This window comes from Trypanosoma brucei, chromosome 3, assembly GCF_000210295.1.
Source record: "Trypanosoma brucei gambiense DAL972 chromosome 3, complete sequence".
NCBI lineage: Eukaryota > Euglenozoa > Kinetoplastea > Trypanosomatida > Trypanosomatidae > Trypanosoma > Trypanosoma brucei.
Genome location: NC_026736.1, coordinates 504,897 through 522,393, shown reverse-complemented (window position 1 = coordinate 522,393; position 17,497 = coordinate 504,897). Strand labels below are relative to the sequence as shown.

General features: G+C 47.7%; 11 protein-coding genes across 11 annotated transcripts; 2 read left to right on the top strand and 9 right to left on the bottom strand.

Annotated features, from left to right (window-relative positions):
• Positions 1-144: 144 nt before the first annotated feature.
• TbgDal_III2320 (glycosome import protein (gim1), putative) lies at positions 145-1,143 on the bottom strand (the record flags this gene model as incomplete). Its single annotated transcript, XM_011773885.1, has 1 exon — positions 145-1,143. The coding sequence occupies one exon, from the start codon at positions 1,141-1,143 to the stop codon at positions 145-147; it is 999 nt and encodes a 332-aa protein (XP_011772187.1).
• A 306-nt stretch (positions 1,144-1,449) lies between these two features.
• Positions 1,450-3,306, bottom strand: TbgDal_III2310 (hypothetical protein, conserved; the record flags this gene model as incomplete). The annotated part of the gene is made up of 1 exon (XM_011773884.1): positions 1,450-3,306. One exon carries the CDS (start codon positions 3,304-3,306, stop codon positions 1,450-1,452), a length of 1,857 nt encoding a protein of 618 aa, XP_011772186.1.
• A 1,444-nt stretch (positions 3,307-4,750) lies between these two features.
• TbgDal_III2300 (COP9 signalosome complex subunit 2, putative) lies at positions 4,751-6,073 on the bottom strand (the record flags this gene model as incomplete). Its single annotated transcript, XM_011773883.1, has 1 exon — positions 4,751-6,073. One exon carries the CDS (start codon positions 6,071-6,073, stop codon positions 4,751-4,753), a length of 1,323 nt encoding a protein of 440 aa, XP_011772185.1.
• A 531-nt stretch (positions 6,074-6,604) lies between these two features.
• Positions 6,605-7,507, bottom strand: TbgDal_III2290 (hypothetical protein, conserved; the record flags this gene model as incomplete). Its single annotated transcript, XM_011773882.1, has 1 exon — positions 6,605-7,507. The coding sequence occupies one exon, from the start codon at positions 7,505-7,507 to the stop codon at positions 6,605-6,607; it is 903 nt and encodes a 300-aa protein (XP_011772184.1).
• A 222-nt stretch (positions 7,508-7,729) lies between these two features.
• Positions 7,730-8,335, bottom strand: TbgDal_III2280 (hypothetical protein, conserved; the record flags this gene model as incomplete). Its single annotated transcript, XM_011773881.1, has 1 exon — positions 7,730-8,335. One exon carries the CDS (start codon positions 8,333-8,335, stop codon positions 7,730-7,732), a length of 606 nt encoding a protein of 201 aa, XP_011772183.1.
• Positions 8,336-8,461: 126 nt separating this feature from the next.
• On the bottom strand, positions 8,462-9,583 carry TbgDal_III2270 (chaperone protein DNAj, putative; the record flags this gene model as incomplete). The annotated part of the gene is made up of 1 exon (XM_011773880.1): positions 8,462-9,583. The coding sequence occupies one exon, from the start codon at positions 9,581-9,583 to the stop codon at positions 8,462-8,464; it is 1,122 nt and encodes a 373-aa protein (XP_011772182.1).
• A 162-nt stretch (positions 9,584-9,745) lies between these two features.
• TbgDal_III2260 (vacuolar sorting protein, putative) lies at positions 9,746-11,539 on the bottom strand (the record flags this gene model as incomplete). The annotated part of the gene is made up of 1 exon (XM_011773879.1): positions 9,746-11,539. One exon carries the CDS (start codon positions 11,537-11,539, stop codon positions 9,746-9,748), a length of 1,794 nt encoding a protein of 597 aa, XP_011772181.1.
• Positions 11,540-11,801: 262 nt separating this feature from the next.
• TbgDal_III2250 (hypothetical protein, conserved) lies at positions 11,802-13,127 on the bottom strand (the record flags this gene model as incomplete). Its single annotated transcript, XM_011773878.1, has 1 exon — positions 11,802-13,127. One exon carries the CDS (start codon positions 13,125-13,127, stop codon positions 11,802-11,804), a length of 1,326 nt encoding a protein of 441 aa, XP_011772180.1.
• Positions 13,128-14,154: 1,027 nt separating this feature from the next.
• Positions 14,155-14,478, bottom strand: TbgDal_III2240 (hypothetical protein, unlikely; the record flags this gene model as incomplete). The annotated part of the gene is made up of 1 exon (XM_011773877.1): positions 14,155-14,478. One exon carries the CDS (start codon positions 14,476-14,478, stop codon positions 14,155-14,157), a length of 324 nt encoding a protein of 107 aa, XP_011772179.1.
• A 1,107-nt stretch (positions 14,479-15,585) lies between these two features.
• On the top strand, positions 15,586-16,272 carry TbgDal_III2230 (hypothetical protein, conserved; the record flags this gene model as incomplete). The annotated part of the gene is made up of 1 exon (XM_011773876.1): positions 15,586-16,272. One exon carries the CDS (start codon positions 15,586-15,588, stop codon positions 16,270-16,272), a length of 687 nt encoding a protein of 228 aa, XP_011772178.1.
• Positions 16,273-16,465: 193 nt separating this feature from the next.
• TbgDal_III2220 (hypothetical protein, conserved) lies at positions 16,466-17,362 on the top strand (the record flags this gene model as incomplete). Its single annotated transcript, XM_011773875.1, has 1 exon — positions 16,466-17,362. The coding sequence occupies one exon, from the start codon at positions 16,466-16,468 to the stop codon at positions 17,360-17,362; it is 897 nt and encodes a 298-aa protein (XP_011772177.1).
• Positions 17,363-17,497: the final 135 nt, after the last annotated feature.

The following is a 17,497-nucleotide window of genomic DNA, read 5'->3' as shown; positions in this document are numbered from 1 at the left end:
TGGAATGACAGAATTCATACGCATGAACACACACTTACATTTACACGCTCCTCCCCTTCCAGCGTTTGATGTTGCTTCAGTCCGTTTAGCACTACTCCTCCATCCCCGTCCTGCCCAACCATCATCTTATCCACTGCATATAGATCACTGTGCCCATGGGGTGGTTGTGCTTACAACCGTTCCGCAACGCAAGCATCTAAACGACTTTGCGGAGCCAGGACCTAACAGGCGACTCTTGATGCAGTAATAGCAATACAAGTGCCCGCAGTTTGATCGTTGTGGGAGTGTTGGCTTATTGTGGCATGCAGAACATGCATTATCGGTCAAAGAGGGATTTCCCGGCTTCGCTGTGAAAGCTTGCAGAAACCGAGTTACTCTTGAGGTGTATCGGCCGATATTGAGCACACTTATGAAAGAACTCCATATCTGCCAAAATATGTGTTGGTTCAAGTAGATAAGGTTCGTAAACCTCCGAGTATCCTGGCTACCGTATACTAGTCGAAGTGAAAGCATTCTCTCCACAGGCGTGCGGTACTGCGCTGTAGCAAGGAAGTGCAGGGTGTGTAGCAGGGAGATGATCATCCACGAAACGGATACAGCCTTCAGTAGTTTGGCCAATTTACGCTTAACAACGCCTGCGCCCCCGTCCTCCCAACCTTCCTCCAAGGCCCGCCGCTGCAGTTTTCGGAATAAATAAGGTACGAAGAGATTAAGTACGCCATACAGAAGAAGGCGAGCGCGGCTTGGCACGAGTGAATGGACCAGCTGTACAGCGTCGCTCTGCCCAGATTCCAGTGCTTTGATCTCATTGCGTAAAACAAGGTTCTGCATACGATCTCCCACGGACTGACCGCACCTCCAAGTCGACCCGAAAAAGAGAATGACGTCGAGAAGAAAGCTAAACTCGTCCTGGTAAACATAACGGTATGATTGAAGAGCTCCTATGTTGAATATGTCTAACAGATAACCACGAAGGATTTCTACAACCTCCTCCTGTGTCGTCAGTGCATTGAGCTGAAAGATGCGAAGCACTCGGTTTTCGGGGAGAGCGGTAAACATGTTGGATGTGGGAAGAGCTCCCTGCTGCTTCAGGACCGTGGCCAATGGGAACTGCGAAACGGCAGCATCAGTTATCCAAGCCATGACTGTGGTATTAATGCCTTTGTAAAAAAACTTTTTTCTTATATCTTCCCCTGCAGAATATAACGCGGGGAAGGGGAAAGGGACACGGGAACGAAGATGAGGGAGCCATGCCAAACAACTATCTTGCAGTATCGACCCATGTACATGCGAACGATTGCTTCATGCACGCTCACTACTGTTTACGTCATTACTCAGCCATGGCAACGAACGATCCATAGTTTGCCGCATACACGCGAGAAGTGATTTATATACAAGCGTGGAAGGACAAGTCGGAGTAAAACATGCCAGTAAATACGAATTGGCAGTCTAACAAATGCTTTGGTTACCCTCGGAATTAAAAATGTTAAAAAGGGTACTCACCGGGCTCGACAGTCGTATAAGTTCATCATCGAGTGCTGCCGCATACTTCGCTGCATGCTGCTCGAATTCCTTTTTTATCGAATCGAGCGACCTCACCTCACTCTCTCTACTTTCCTCCAAGGCCTGCTGCGCGGCAATCTCTATGCACGCGATCCGCTGATGAAAGGCGGTATCGGTTGCTTTTCGTTCCTGCAGCTCGTGGTTTAGTTTCTCCACCGCTGCCGCAGCCTTTGAATGCGATGCCATAAGGGAATCCTCTACGAGTTGAATGGCCCCCTCGACAGCCGACTTGACGTGACTGCGGTATCCATCGGTCGTTACACGTGCACCGTCGACTGCTTCCTGGATCTTATTTATCGATTCAGACATAATTGAAGTTACCTTCTGGGGGAATACCTCGCTCATCAACTTCACCGCTTCAGTCGAATGTTTCATGATACCGCTTGTTGGTCCCTCCGAAGACCCAACATTTTTCAAGTCGGAAGTTGTGCCAGGCTTACCGCTTCCTGCTGATTGTACGGATTCTTCTCGATATCTCTTACGACCGCTGCCGTCCTGGGGACGGTCCGATGCCACTGGAGTCACACCAGAGCTCCGGCGTTCATTGTTGCCGGCCCCGGGTGCACCAACGGGGGTCTGGTGTGCACCTTCTCTAGTTTTCATAGCAGCGGTAATCCATGAATGAATCGACGAGCTCTTAAATCGCTGGAGTTGTTCCCTGCTCACACGGAGCGTTAGTGTATCGCCTTTTGGAGTTTTTCTAGATAACCCCGCCACCAAACTTGCAGGAAATTCGTGAACACGGATAGCGACACCGCTGGGTTCCACAAACTTTGCGGACCGAATGGATGAATAAGGAATGGTACTCTCCGTAACGGCATCGGAGGATATAAGCACAAAATAGTGCGGTGCGAAGTAGCACGTCATCGAGCCGTTTAAGTCTGCACCAGCCACTTCACAAGCTCCCAAAGGAAACACCAGAAGACTCTCTCGGTCACGGTTTATGACCGCAAGCACGCCCATCATATCAGATATCAATGTTGTACTGTTTGTCAAGGAGGCGAGTTTCTCTATAGCCTCAGTCGAAAGGCGACTCTTCATTTGCTTAAATATCGATTTGTTAGAGCGGGAAACACGATACAACAACTCAATACACTGCAATTGGAAGAAGGGGTCGACGCTCAAAGCACAGCAATTCGCCAAAAAGTCCCACGAAGTGATGAGTTTCCTATTTCGTGGGGACCTCTTCATCAATTTAATCATCGCACCTACAGCAGCGCGTTGCGTGACAAAGTGCTGGTGTGCTTCTTCAACATCCTGGCTGTACATGTGGACAAGGATGTTTGCCAGCCCGCCAATAAAGAGGCGACCACAGGAATCTTTAGTGCCATCACCATCACACAAGTTTCCAACGGTGTAAAGCAGCGCTGCAACGGCTTCGCCCTGCAGCGGGAAGACTTGGAGCTTGACGGCACGATGAAAAATGCTTTCCAACACTTCCAGCAGCATGACTTGAGAACTAAACACCTCCACGCCCTTGCCAAATGACTCGGCGCTATGAGCAAACCCCTTGTTGAGAAGCGTGAAGAGAGCACGAAATGCAGCTTCCTCAGAGGCCATCACCGCCTCTTCAGCCCGTAGCAAAATAAACGAAGTTTCCTCGAAAATACTGCGGACCTCGGCATCGTCAAGTTCCTCTGGCCGCCGTAAAGTAGCGTTGATGGCACCCACCACCGCGTCAAGTGGCTGGGCAACAATGTCGTGCATGTTGATGCAATTCTTCGTCGGTTGTCGAGACTTCATTCTGTATAGCTATTGGTGCCAACACCTTCTATGTTTTTTTTCTTCCAGAACACTATGAAACTTTAAAATTGTTGGGCAAGGATAGGGGCTACTTGCTACCCACTAAAATGCCGTAATACAGCGGTGCTTTGTTCAATCAGCTGCGAAAAGGAGGAAAAAAAAATGGGGAGGAGCAGGGACCGACCTCCTCTGCGTGAGAAACCTTGCCAGGAGACTCTCCACAGCAAAAATCTGGGGGTCTGTAGCACTCAAAAACAACAACAACTGAACAGTCGCTGTTCGTGTACGACACGTTGTTAACAAACGCATCGAAAACCCACCACCACACATTTGTTTAGTCAAACGAACAACGTTCGTTCAGGCACTTATACAAACGAACCTACTCACACGGGCTCGCAGCGACCATAAGGGCCTAGTGCCATTGCCAGCATGATATTTGTCACGAGTAGAGTAGTAAGAACACTTGACTGCAGAGTCGGTGACAGTCCACAAAATCACAGGTACCAATTCTCCCTGATAAGGTAGATATTGTTATCCCTCTCCGCTCCCAAAGGATAAAGCTGAGGTACAGCCTATGATCATTCCCCTCCTCCAACAATAACAAAGAAAACGGTGGTCGTGCCAGCACAAGTTCAGCAGTGTACTTCCCGTTATGTCATCGGAAACTGAAGAAAGGCAGCAACACAACGGATCTACAGTGGCACCAAAGCTAAAAATCACCCAAGCAACTTTAGTAATTCCCGCCTCCTGCTTTTCTCTCTCTCTGCTGCTGCTCCTCCAGAAAGAAGGCGGAGATGAGACGGTGACTAATAATTGCACGCCACAGTGTGAGGCGGATCGGTGTTACCCGCAAGTGTTTCTGCTCACAACAAGAGGTTATGACTGCTCAAGTAGCTAGGCAAAAGAGATGTTACGGTCCATTTACACAGCACAAATGGGATGCAACAACAACACGTCATTGATTCCTCAAGTCTGATGGGTGGGTTGTCACCCATTCCTCTATTACCGTCTGGACAAATAAAGTTTTGAATAATGTGTTTACCAGTAACGGCAACACACAAAAGTAAAGAAAGCGTTACATTTCCACGTGCAGGTTTATATATCGACCGACAAATGGCTAACTCCACATAGTGGAATCTAATTGACGAAAAAGCCGACCGCACAACGTCTACAGTCTCTAATTACACCGTGTACTAAAAAGGGGCCGCCAACTAGAAACGAAAGTCCTTCGCACCGGGAAAGGAATGAGGAGAGAGCTAGAAAAAATGGGAAGTTGAGAAGAAACGCGCAACGGGTAAATAATATTATAGGAAACACTCCCCAATGTTGTGCGCTGCTCCCATTCGAACCCCCAGTGAACGTCGAACACCTTTGATGCACGTCTCACACAACACTCTTTGCCTAAAGGCAAAACAGTACGATACAAAAACAAAGGTAAATCAGGTCAAAGGTTACGTTCTATGTCCTTGTATGACCTTTTGTTAAATTCATGGAGGGCGTTGACCCACCGGTCAAATGCTAGCAGCCTCTCCGTCTCAGGCCCGACTTCAGACTCCCTGTTCATAATAACAACACCATTCTCGTTGTCAAGTTTGGCACGAAGCACTCCCTCACTCACTGCTCTTAGGCATAGGCGATCCACCTCATCCTTGTCGACAAGCAACACACTCTGAAGCCGCTGCATGGACAACCGTTCATACGGAGCTGCGAAAGCAACAAGGGCCCGCAGTCTAAGGTTATCAAGCAGCAGGTCAAGACACACAAGCACAGCAGGTTCTGCCGTGAAGCACTGACGCACTAGATCCGCAGTACTAAGGAATCGTTGAACGTCATTCCTCCTGTAAGCCTTCACAAGTCCTGAGAAGGGTACTATTTCAGCAACTTCCTCATACGCTCTCGTCTCTGGTGCGGCAAATAGATCAACATCAGAGCCACTAAGCAAACATGTCAGCACAAGGTACTTTAGGCAGTTAATCCTTCGGGGATCACCGCCTTCATTGTAGTACCTAAAGGCAGCAGAAAACGTCTGGAAAGCTGATTGCCAGTCACGGTAGCAAACGTACATCTTACCACCACACTCCAGTACACTTCCCACAACTCGAGATGGAGCAATGGTGTTAACTATGGAAATGGTGGAAAAAAACATGTCGCGCACTTTTTTCCAGTCTCTTCCGACTGTGTATGCTTGAAGCAACAGCGCATAGCAAAAAAACAACTGACTACCCTTCTTAAAGCCAAGTGGATCTTCCTCTTTGCACCATGCCAAAACAGGTTCTATTTCACTGATGACTGACCCAACATCGTTTGCATCCAACAGCAAAGTTGCATACTTCACTTTTGCGTTGAACCACAATCTACTGTATGCTTTGAGGTCTCGTGACGTGACTTCCGCTGTCGTTCTGAGTGCGCGACACAGGTAATCCACGGGGACACGCTGTGATTCGTCGATGAACTTCGTCATGGCCTTCTGCAATGAACCCTTGTCCACATCTTTGTGGTTGAATGTGCAGACTCTTTCGTAGTACCGGAGCATATCCTCGTAGGCGCCCATCTGCCTACTTACCTTCACCAGCGCTTTGAGAGACTTAAATGTCCACTTGCCACCACTGCTATCGTCGCGTTCCACAGCGAGGAGACCGGCAACGCACTGAAGGGGATTTGTGCCCATCAGCGATTTGGCCGTCGAGTAGGCATCCCCAAGGGCTGAATCCTGTGATTCACCCTCTTCATCACCATAGTCGTCTTCGTAATAATAATAATCCTCCATTAATGCTCCTTTTGCCTAACCAACACAGTGAAAAAGCAGCCGTGAGGTATACGCTGAAAGGAGCGACCAACTTACGTAACCAAAGGAGGCGTAATAAAAGGAACGGCAGAATAAATTAGATAGAAATATAAACACAATGATGTAAATGGAAGGGTGAAGAAGATACAAGGGTAATGATCACAATTACACCTTGCGTATATGCACACGGCTATACCTTCACCTGATGGAGAACATCGTACATGTTTATGTGGTAAGCACCGTATGCTTCACCTTGCAGCCACTCTATCAAAACAAAACAAAATTATCTGCTTGGTGTAAATGAAGAAGAGCGCCCCCTTCCGGGAATTCATCCGCTGCTTTCTTCACTGTATTCAGCTGCATGTAACAAAAGGCTTATCTAAATTACATGAGGACATCATGGGGCCTTTGAATACAAATCAACCAATAGTTGGGGTGAGCTTTCTTTTCTAACTTCAAAAAACGCATCTTTTCTCATTCTTTCTTCTCGACGTTCCTCCGGCATCACGCTGCTCAACCGAAAATACAGCTCTCATACGTCGGCACCATATATTTGATGTTGATATACGCATCGTCGCCACCATGAACCTCCAACAGCTGAAGTGTCTCAATAACCAAATCGCCGACATCGTCGCGCTTCCTTTGTCCAAAATCAATGGCATCTCCACGGGCTCGATTCTTGTGGCGGCTCTTAAAGAGGTTAAACATAGGAAGTATCTGACGGTAGTAAGGAACCAAGGCCTCACCAATCAGATCACCACTGACAATCAGTTGTTGAAGAATCCGAAGCGTTGCGCAAATGATCTCCGGGTGCCGCGTGTTTAAAGCAGTTTTTATGGGAATAATCAGCTGAGGGATTGTCGGGAGTATCTTGGGACCACCACGCTTTAGCAGATCCAAACACCCTTGTCTCGCAAGAAACATATACGGCTCCTCCGTCTCACGAATCCCATCAAAGAATATAGGAAGATAATGGTGATAATCAAGCCTTTCCACATCTACCTTCCAGTCAATAGTGGGGCGGTTTCCATGAGCAACAGACAACGGCAAGTCTCCACGATCATAGTACCGACGGAACTCAGTGGGTGGTATCAATCGACGCTTGAATGCACCCGCTTTGGGTGGCTTGCTGTCACCGGCACCGTTGGTAGTAAAGGCGACTGCACTCTCATGTTGTTGGCGACCCTTATACAAGGATGTCGTGGTGCCACCTGTGCGCTGAACGGTTCCCTTATACGCGAAGCGCACACCTTGCACCGCTACCGGCCCCTCGATAGGGATGCTGGGCTTCTCCTGCTTGGGAGCGTAGCCTGGGGGGAAGGCACCAAAAGGACCCTTTCCCGCTGCCCTGTTGTACTTCCGCGTTGCTGGGTCGCGTTTCGTCCCCTTCAATATGGGTTGTATCTCGTAACTCATCTTTGTGGCACTTCTCGTTGATATACGTGTATCGTCCTACTATGCTACAGGTGATGCAGGTATCCCCAAAACCTAACGAGAAGTGTATAAGTGCGGCATAAAATGTTGAGGGGGATACAAACCAGCAAGTGTCTCAACAGGGTAGCTTTAGTGAAATCTGGTATCCTCACTGGGTAGTTTGACAACCAAAGAGGGGAGTGGGAAGGGAAAACGGAGGAAAACTCAGTTATTATTACCGTCGCGCTCAGTCCCAACACTAGTCGGTTCAACTTGATAATCATTACCCACACGAATAAAAGAATCGCCTTTTTCGCGGAGCATTTCTTCAACGTTCTTGGCCCCATCCACAAACCAGCCAAGGTTGTCGGCGAGTAGATGTCGCACTTCACAAGAGGGACACTGAACAATTACAATACCTTTTGTGTAAGCATGTTTGCTAAACCTCTTGACCATACGATGTTCACACTGCCCGCACGTGAACGCCGCAACCATGTCACCTGTTTTTGTGCCTATTCCAGGGCCACCCATCTTCGAACTGGGTTGCGCCTCTGGATCCTGCAGAGCGCTGAGAATTAATCTTTGGTCCTCCTCTGAGAGATTCTTTACCAACTCCTCGATATTGTTCCTCACAGCACCCCGCCTGGGGTCATCGCTGACCGGGCCCTCGGACGTACGCTGAGTCAAATGAATCCCAGGAGGCTTCGATGCGCAAAAGCGCACGCCGCAACTCCGTAAATCAATGTCAAGGGCGCTTACCGCCACCTGAGGACGAAAGCCACGCAGGCACAAACACCTGCGCATCGCCAACTCGCTCACTGTGTGGAGCATTTGTTACTTAAACAAATAAGTGTAGAGGTCAGGTGTAGAGCATGCTGGCAGTGTGTTGGGGAGGGGTAGAAAAGAACGAGTGCCCAAAAACTTAATAAGAACTATGAAAGCATACAATTAAATGTTTTACACGCAGGTACTGATATCTTTCTCCTCATTCATTAGGGTTTCAATGTCAACACCCTTTGCCGACAGCTGCCGCAGCTTCGCTTTGTGCTTGCTGCTGTTCACATGTTCCTTGTACTGAGCATCAGTTTTGAACTGCTTCTTGCACGCGGGACAACTACGCTTCTTTTCGGGTAAGTTGTCCTCATGCTCATCCTCCAACATGGCAAAGCCACAGTTGGTCCCACCTTTTACCTTTCGCGCCTCTTCACATTGCCTCTGTTTCTCGTAAAGAAGATCTAGAGTGCACGAATCGGGGGCCTCACCCCGCTCAATTCTGGCCCGCTCCTCTTCGGCCTCCTTCTCAGCGGCTTCAGCCCAAAGTTTCTCGTTAGCTTCACGACGGTTCTTCGCCCATTCAAGCTCCCTCTTTTCTCTCTCTTCTTCCTTCAGTCGTCTTTCTTCCTCCTGCCGTGTAAGTTCCGCAGCCACACGAGGGTCGCGACGGTGGACAAACCGAGTCAACCCCTGGACAATTTGCACGTACTCCTTTTTCGCCGACGTCCTCAGCTTTTGGTTGATTCTTTCAGCCATTCTCCTAGATGCGCGGTCAGGGATTTCATTCACCTTATATTCATCTTTCCACGCGAACGTCTTGCAGGAACTGAAATTCCTCCAGTGACTGTAAAACTTGGAAACAGAACTCCAGCTCGTCGCGCTGTCACCAAAACGAGGCCAAGTTTTCGCATTTGAACTATACTCACTTTCATCTTCGATAAGCTGGTCGAAGACCTTCCTATATACAGAGTAAAATCCTCCTTCGTTATCGTCAAAGCCATCGAAGCACCTGGATGTGAAGTAGCAATAGAGGTTAACCTCATGCTGAGAACTGTCAGCGTCCTCCCCATTTAGTATGCTTTCTCGGTGAGCATCATACCAGGCACGCTCATCAGGGTCACTTAAGACGGCATAGGCATTTTGAATATCCTTGAACTTTTCTATCGTGCTTTGTTCGTTGCTATAGTTCTTGTCCGGGTGGTGAATGAGTGCTTGTTTCTTGTATGCCTGGCGTATTTCCTCTGATGACGCTTTTCTGTCAACCTGAAGCAACTCGTAGTAGCACTGCTTAGGCGGCCCGGACATCTAGAGAGAAAGTGTGTTCAAAGAAAAAAGAGAAGGGACAAAAGAAAGCCAATGAACCTCATATATTTGATCACTTGTTTCCTCCAGCAATTAAAAAAAAAACAATTATGGTAACGCGACTAGCCGCCGGAGAAAAAAACTTGTGAGCACAGCAACGGTACACTACTCTTCCAAAGGATAGGGCAGTGCTGAAGTTATAACTGTAGCCCCATTCACAATACTTGTCGTCGCAACGACAATGCGTCGTGGATTACCGGCATCGGCCAACTTCGACTGCAGGAGCCTTATTGCGCTTATCTCAGCGCGTGTGATACCTCCAATAAGAAGAAACATCGTTACCGGTGGGCCTTCAGGTGTCTCTTCATTGTAGCGAATTTCAACTTTTTCATCAGGACTGGACTCTCCCATACTCCCAGGTGTGCTCCACGACTCGGGATGAGTTATCACCTTTTCAAGCAGTCGTACGGAGAGAGGCACGTACCCGCCATATGGAAGTGCTAAGTCATTCGGCTGCTGATTCTGTAATTCGGATGTCCATAATTTAAATTGCTTCTGTAGTGACGAATAATTTGAATGCTTCGCATCGTATTTTGTTATCAAACCACATCGTTCAAGACACATTAGCGTGGCCATAGCAAAAGGAATACCGTATGAAAGTAACAGAACCCGTTTAAAATGATCGTAAAATTTGTCTTTCAAGCCTCCATTTATAACCGAATACAAAGAAAGAAGTCTGAGAACATCTTCCATCGGCGCGCTGTCGTTGGCGAGCTCTTCAATGTACTCAAACACTTCTCGTTCATTGGTCTGCTGTAAGATATAATGCTCTATCACGATTCGCCGCCTAAAGTCAATGGTCTGCGTCCTCTTTCCAATCTCTGTTGCTATCGCTGTGTGGACTCCAATTAAACGATGCATTTCCTGCATTTCAGGTAACCCTTTCATAAAATCCTTGAGTTCCTTGAGCTGCTGAAGTTCCTTTCGCTTGTCGTAACATTGCTTTATCCAAACTGACTTGTTGTGGAGAACGGACCCGACATGGGTGTAGTTCTTGTCACGGATCTCTTTGAATACTTTGTCGTCGTTAGACAAGTGAATGCGTTGACCTGTGCACAGGTTTGAACCTTCGCCAACGTCAAACGATAAAGTGACGCCCCCGGAGCTTATGGAGAAAAATTCGTCTATGATACCCTCATAAGTCATTTGGGTGAGCGACGGTGTTAACAAATCCACCGACCTATCAAGAATAAGCAAAGACTCGATCTTGGGTGCCACAGCTACGAAAGAATCACTGCCAATTTCGCTGCGCATCCTCTTAAGCATATGAACCACTTTTGCTGCATGTGCTCCCCGACCTCTTACTATGGGTATTGAACCAAAGAACGATGTCTGGAGCTTTAGTACCATTCTCGCACACAAGAAGAGAACCGTCGGATCTCCATCGCCCACCAGCTGCCTAAAAGAAAGGGGCAATTCCAATGACACAACGTCATCATCTAGCGGGAAGGCGTCCCAATCAAACTCTTCTATTTGCAACTTCGGGTTAGAGAGTAGTGACTGAAAACTGTTTTCCATTATTTCTTCAATCATAACAGTTTTTTTCGGTACAAAAAGGGTATGGAGCGGGGCGTTTGGGTTTGTCTCTGCGAATTTAAGCAAAGTTCCCTCTAGCTTTCGAAGTGATTCGATGTCCGCATTCACTAAGAAGACACCCCGGTCTGCCTCTACGATGTCAGCTTCAACACCTAACGGAAATATTCCCAATACCCCAAGACCACTATGAAGTGTTTCTTCAGTCGGAAAAATAGTCCCCAATGTTGAGTGGATATTAGGAGACGCATAAATCACCTTCGTATCACTTTCGGTTGACTTGGGACCCTTAATAATTTTCGTTAGCTCCTCAACCATAGCATCGCGAAGACTGCTAAGCTTAATGATTTCGCATAAAGGGTTCATAAAGCTTTGAACTCTTTGGTTACAGAAATATTAGAGAGTTCGACAAGAAGCAGAAAGAGCCTCCTTCAAAGCCGGAGTGTAAAAATAGCAATCGCGCGTTAGTAGTGGCCACACGATCACATACATGTGTGGGCATTTGTGTGGTTATCCACTCCAGGAAATGTCTGCAAATACGTTAAATAGTACAAACCCTCCCTTCGGACGTTTCACGATGTCGTAAATGGGTGGAATTGCACGGCAAAAAAAAAAAATATCCTGTTCATTAACTTGTTACCCACCGGAAAGCTCCCACGATCATGGTTAGCCTCTCTGGAATTACCGAGTGCGTGCTCACAAGAAGGCTGACTCCATTGGCGTCGATCCCCTGCACCCTCGCGAGAGCAAATGGGGCAAGAGAAAGAGCACCTTTCTCATGAATGGCGGATGACTCAAACAAGGACCCCACGCACCCAACAACTCCCTCTAGTGCATCCTGCTCCACTGGGGAAACTACCGCCTGTCCGTTAGCTTCCTTTAAGAGAAGTATCTCAATGTTTGCATACCGCCTATTAATTTCTGAAGGTTGGAGATCGACTGCACCACCACCAAAAAAATATCTTTCCATTATGGAGGAAAGACGTTCGGTTCGAGTGTCTGGCGAAGGAAAGTGAGGCGATCCCGATAGTTTATCAAGACGAATATCCCCACCAACACGCGAAGCCATATGCTCACGCAACCTCGGTATCCTCTCGTGGAGTCCACAAAAGAGGAAATCGTCACCCACGCATAGAATATGCGAAATGTTGAACTGACGAATGATATCCACGACGAAAAGCAGTCCATTGCTCCCTCTCAGTTCAGGCAGCACGATGATTGCACCACTAGATCCTCCAGCCCCGCCCTTGTGTCTTGCTATTCGCTCACTTACACATGATAGTAGCAAACGGCAATAATGAACATAAGGGGCAAACATGTTCCACTCCCCGGAAACACCTTTTACCTGCGGCTCGGTCGAGCCTACGAAAAAAGCAACCGAAAGGGGACCAGTGCTGGTATCCTCGTCTAATGTCATCGGACACTCACTTACACATGCTGCAACAGTTCCCGGAGTGCTTAATAACTGACCCATCCCACAATCAAGATCAACAAATTGAGGGGCCCATCCCGTTCTTGCGGCATAGCTGCTAAGAGTCCTAGATATTGCATGCTTCTCAGTGTCATTTTGCCCGCATATAAGGACCATCGGTCCAAACAAACCCTGTTTGTCAGCAAGTAGACGAGCGTTATGAATTAAGCAGTGGTACTCAACAATGGAACGGGCAAATGGATGGGTTGTTGAGCGAAAACAGTTCTGAACGAGTTGTTTTGATCCTTCAATTCGAATGTTAGCGTTGCTCCATGTAAAGACTGTAAAGGTGATTCCAGGAGGAAGATTGTACGATACATCTACAATAACTGGGGCGCCAAGCACATCCACCCGCGGCTCCAAGCCACCGGCCCCAGACACCACTTTTAAGGTAGCGGAACAACGCTCGGTGCTGTAGGGCACTACAACCACTAACTCGGAACCTGCTTGTAGGCGAAAGTTAGCCTGTTCTATGGCGGACATACCCCCTGTTCGTAAGAATAAGTGACAGGGAAAACAAAGAAAAAAGGGAGAAAGAGTGAGAAAGAATCACACAATAGCCATACAAATAAAAAATAACAAGAAGCGCCGTGAAGCACAAAATCGCCCTAATCAACAACTAACCAGCCACGCGATCAAACGTTTCTATTTTGGGACGCATCGTCTGGAAATAGCATAATAAAAAAGTGTATGCATAACAATGTCAGCAAACTCAGCTTTTACATGCGTGCGTGTGCACGCGCACGAAAAACACAGTTTCGTATGTGACGTGACAATTGAAGAACGTGTCTTTGATAGCGGTAAAAAAAAACATAATAGGAAGGTGGTACTAAGAGGGGCAGCGAAAGACCACATCATTGCTAAGAATATCTTCCACTCTCACTTCCATTGCAGCAGCGGATCGCGAAGTGGCTGCGGCAGATTTTCGTCTTCAAACAAAGATTGGAATGGCAACAGCATGCACACAGAGGAGCGTGACCTCCCCGGTCGGGACAACAACAGGGAAACACGCCAAAGCTCGGGTGGGAAGTTCGCACTACTGACCCGAAAACTACCGAACACCCGCAACAGGGGAGGGGGCACTTTCCTCCCGGCAGTGAACCAAACATAGCGGTGGCGGGCCCAACGGCCCCACAGAAACCCGCTCAGATTTGCACCGGACCATTGGACGAGTGTAGCGGAAGGTCACCTCCACCTACAGGATTGAAACCCCGGAAATGGCGGCGCGCGCTGGAGGGGAAAGCTGCACCGGCTCGCCGTCAAGCTTGGACGGGCAATCTTGCATGCTAGAAGGGACCGTCCTGAGAATATCTCGCCCCCAAACGCCTAGTTTGTTCAAGGAACTGTCGGACAAGGCAAATGGAGTGTCGCGGGCAACACCAAAACACGCGCAAACTGTGATAGGCAAGTGCAAACATGCGCTGCGGGTTCGAGTCGCTGTGGGCCGTTACCCTCTCCCCACAAAAAAAAAAAAACAAAACGGTATTACATGAACGGTGATTGTAAGTAATTAAACAGAGTTGTGTGTATCCGGACGCTTGGCCATTGCACTTGCATTGCCGCCGTTCAGCGTATGTGAAAACGCAACTAAAATCGCGGCTGCCAACCAGGAAAAAAAAGACAACAAACGTAGAACGGGTCGACGTTGGAGGGACGCTGGCACCCTAGGAGGCTTCCATGGGGGCGATTCCACAGGCAGAGTTATTTGGCCCGCCCTCTTCATTATAATCACACTCTCGCTCAGCAGACGGATGTTGTGCACGTCGTCTTGCGGTTGTCGATTATTTGGGAATGTTTCCAGACTCGCGCCACGCTTCTCAGAAATAAGGGGCATATCCCAGGCAATGGAAGCTGGAAGCCTAAAAGGGTTTTGCGACACGCACCACTAGGCTTAAATAACCAACAAAACATATGCAGCTGTGGCTGATGGCGGTTGAGTGCAGTGCCGAACCTTGGCCCCCCTAAGCTAAGATGTTTCTAGGGTCAACCGCAACCTTTGGCATGAGGGCTAACAGTTCTGGCCTTTTCATTCCCTTTCTTTTCGCAGATGCTGTAGCGTTTCTTAGGTTTAGTGGCAGCACCCCGACATCTGTATAGTCGCACTGCCTTGCGGTCGTTCCGCGATGGCCAGCTTTCGAACGCCATATGTCTCAGTGGTTTTTTTTTACGGTCGATTTTTCAAATCATCCTGCCATTCCTTCAATAATGTCATTTATCGGTTTCCCGAAAAGCCACAGAACCGGACAACTATCATTCTGTCTACTAACATCTTGTTCCGTCCTTCATTTTGAGAAAGAGGACAGAGTGCAGTGCCGTTCCCTGCGGGTCCTCAGACTTTCGCATCGGGAAGTTTGGCTGGGGGAAATGGTAAGTATTGTATGCGCTATCCTCCACTTTTTAAATTTATTTCGGGGATAAAAGGTCGCATCTACTACTGAGGAATTTGGGGCCGTAGTTTTCTGAGGGTCTGCAGATGTCTAAATTTCATTAGACAGTGGTCCTGTTTTGGCGGACAGTGGGTGGGCTGGCTGTACTGGTGTTTTGGGTTTATTAACCCTTTTCGGTCCTGTCACTTTCGATTTCCTCTTGTCTGCTTTGCAGAAGTGTGGAAACCTTCCTTGAAGACAACGTGTAGAGTTGTCTGCTATCGTTTTGTTGCTCTATTGTATGCTGTCTACTGGCACGTTGTTTTGGAAGCTTCCAGACCTGTTTCTTCGTGCGCGCCCGCGACTCTAGGATTATTTGCCTTTTTCGGGCATGGATATGCACATATGTGTGCGTGTATATAGCTGCACACTCCACCTGTTAAGATGGGGGGGGGGGTAGGGGATTGCTTACGCCTTGCAATATACCGCTGTGTCTCATTAAAAAGAAAAAAACCTGCCTTTTTAAATTTTCACTCGCTTTCACAAAAGTTTGTTATCGGGCTGTCTGCCGGCAGATGAGGCGCGGCGCCCTTTCTCTGTTGAAGGCAGGACTTCTTGGACACTACCAGCAGGAGGCGTTTGAAGCCCGAAAACGGTTTGAAGAGTCCACGACATATCCTGGACCCATCCGAGCAGCGACACCTGGAGATACGCGCTTTTATTCGGGGAGCTTAGAGTCTATTCTTCATGATACTGACAGGCACTATTGGCGGGCAGTAACTGACGACCCGAGGGTGCAGCACCTAATTCCATTAAGAATAAGGTTCAAAATATTTACCTGGGTTACATCTGGCTGGGAGCAGCGTATGCAGGTTGTTCAGATTATGGCTCCGAAAGACAGTACTATCGCACAAGTAAAGGATCTTGTTATCGTTGAGAATCAGTCTCCCTATCTTTGTGTTTCGTCCTTTCATCTTGCTATCGATGGGAAAGAATTGGACCCACAAAAGACGTTAGGAGAATATGGTATAACAGAGCAATCACAAATTGACGCAATTGAACAGAACGACCATTTGCTACACAGGGACGATGAGAGACCCAGGGATTGGACTGTGGACGAAATAACAGCGGAAGATGTGAAGCGTAGTCCATACAAAGAGATGGAGATGCAGCCACTACAAAACTTGGCACCGCGTTACGAAGCTCGGCCAAAGGGGTATTTTGGGAGGACATATTATAGTGGGATGAAGCAGAGTTCATGAACTGTCTGATTTTACTGTGGCACCGAATTGTTATTATTGGGATTTATTTTGATTATCTTCGTAAAAGAGGATTATGACGACCTTCTGCTTTTGTTACAACGTGGCACAAATGGAAATATCCTGTGCATGCTTTCTTTTAACTAAGTGAGAGAAAATTCTGCTATCATATGTTGGTTTTCTTCCCGAAGGCGTAATGACCGTGAAGAGGGAGACCGAAAGTATATTGGCTATCGCCGATGAGGTAATAGCGTCCATAGAAGGCTACCCAAGGAAGGATAAGTTGCAACAACCCAGCATAGAGGGGAAACCCGTGGTGGCCCCGCCAAGCTCGTTTTCCAAATCTATCCAAACAGAGTCAAAAATCTTCAGTAAAGGTGTGCAACATTCCATATATCTGAAAGATGTTGGGATTCAGTGCGCTCAACAACCTACAAACCGTGATACGCAGACGGAATGTTTCACATTTTCTTCATCCACGCAGACTGAACCTGACACGACGCTAGTATCGGTTAAACGGGGCATAAAAGATGTGACGAAAAATTTCGCAGAGAAATCAGAGTATATGGAAAGATTGCTAGAATGTTTGGCAGTTCGCTTGGACCGCTGCCGTACCAACGTTCACAAGGTTGCAACGCAGTTGGCGGATCTCGCAGCGTCACGAAGAATCCTGGAGCAAGGACTCAACGATATTCGGGTCGATAATTCGGTTACTCGGTTAATTCAACAGGAGACGGAGGTTCGTAACTTCCTATGGGATGAGGAACATGTTTCACGCAATGAAGTGGTCATGCTGGCACTTAGCGAGATGCGTGGATATTACGTGAAGCATACATCGCCACTTTTAGAGAACCGGTGTGAGTGTGTGCCTAATACCGATGATCCTTCCTTAGTTCAGAAATGCGTGTCAGGGGCAACTACCCTTCCTACCGGTGACTGTACTGATGTTGATGAATATCTCCAGTACAACCCCGTGTCCAATCTAGTCAGCGAGCAAGGTGAATATTTCAAAGATATGGAAATGCTGTTGTCGGAGTGTCTAGCTGTTTTGGATAAGGAGAACATAGCGCATTTGTCGTCCGCATGTCTTTGACAAACGTCTGCACGACTTCCTTATTTTTTGTGACAGTTGCTATCATTTTTTTTATTGGTTGTCTCACTGCTCATGTGCATGTATAGTTTTGAACGGTAAATTGCTTGCACTTTCCCCATACTTGTGTGACTCCCC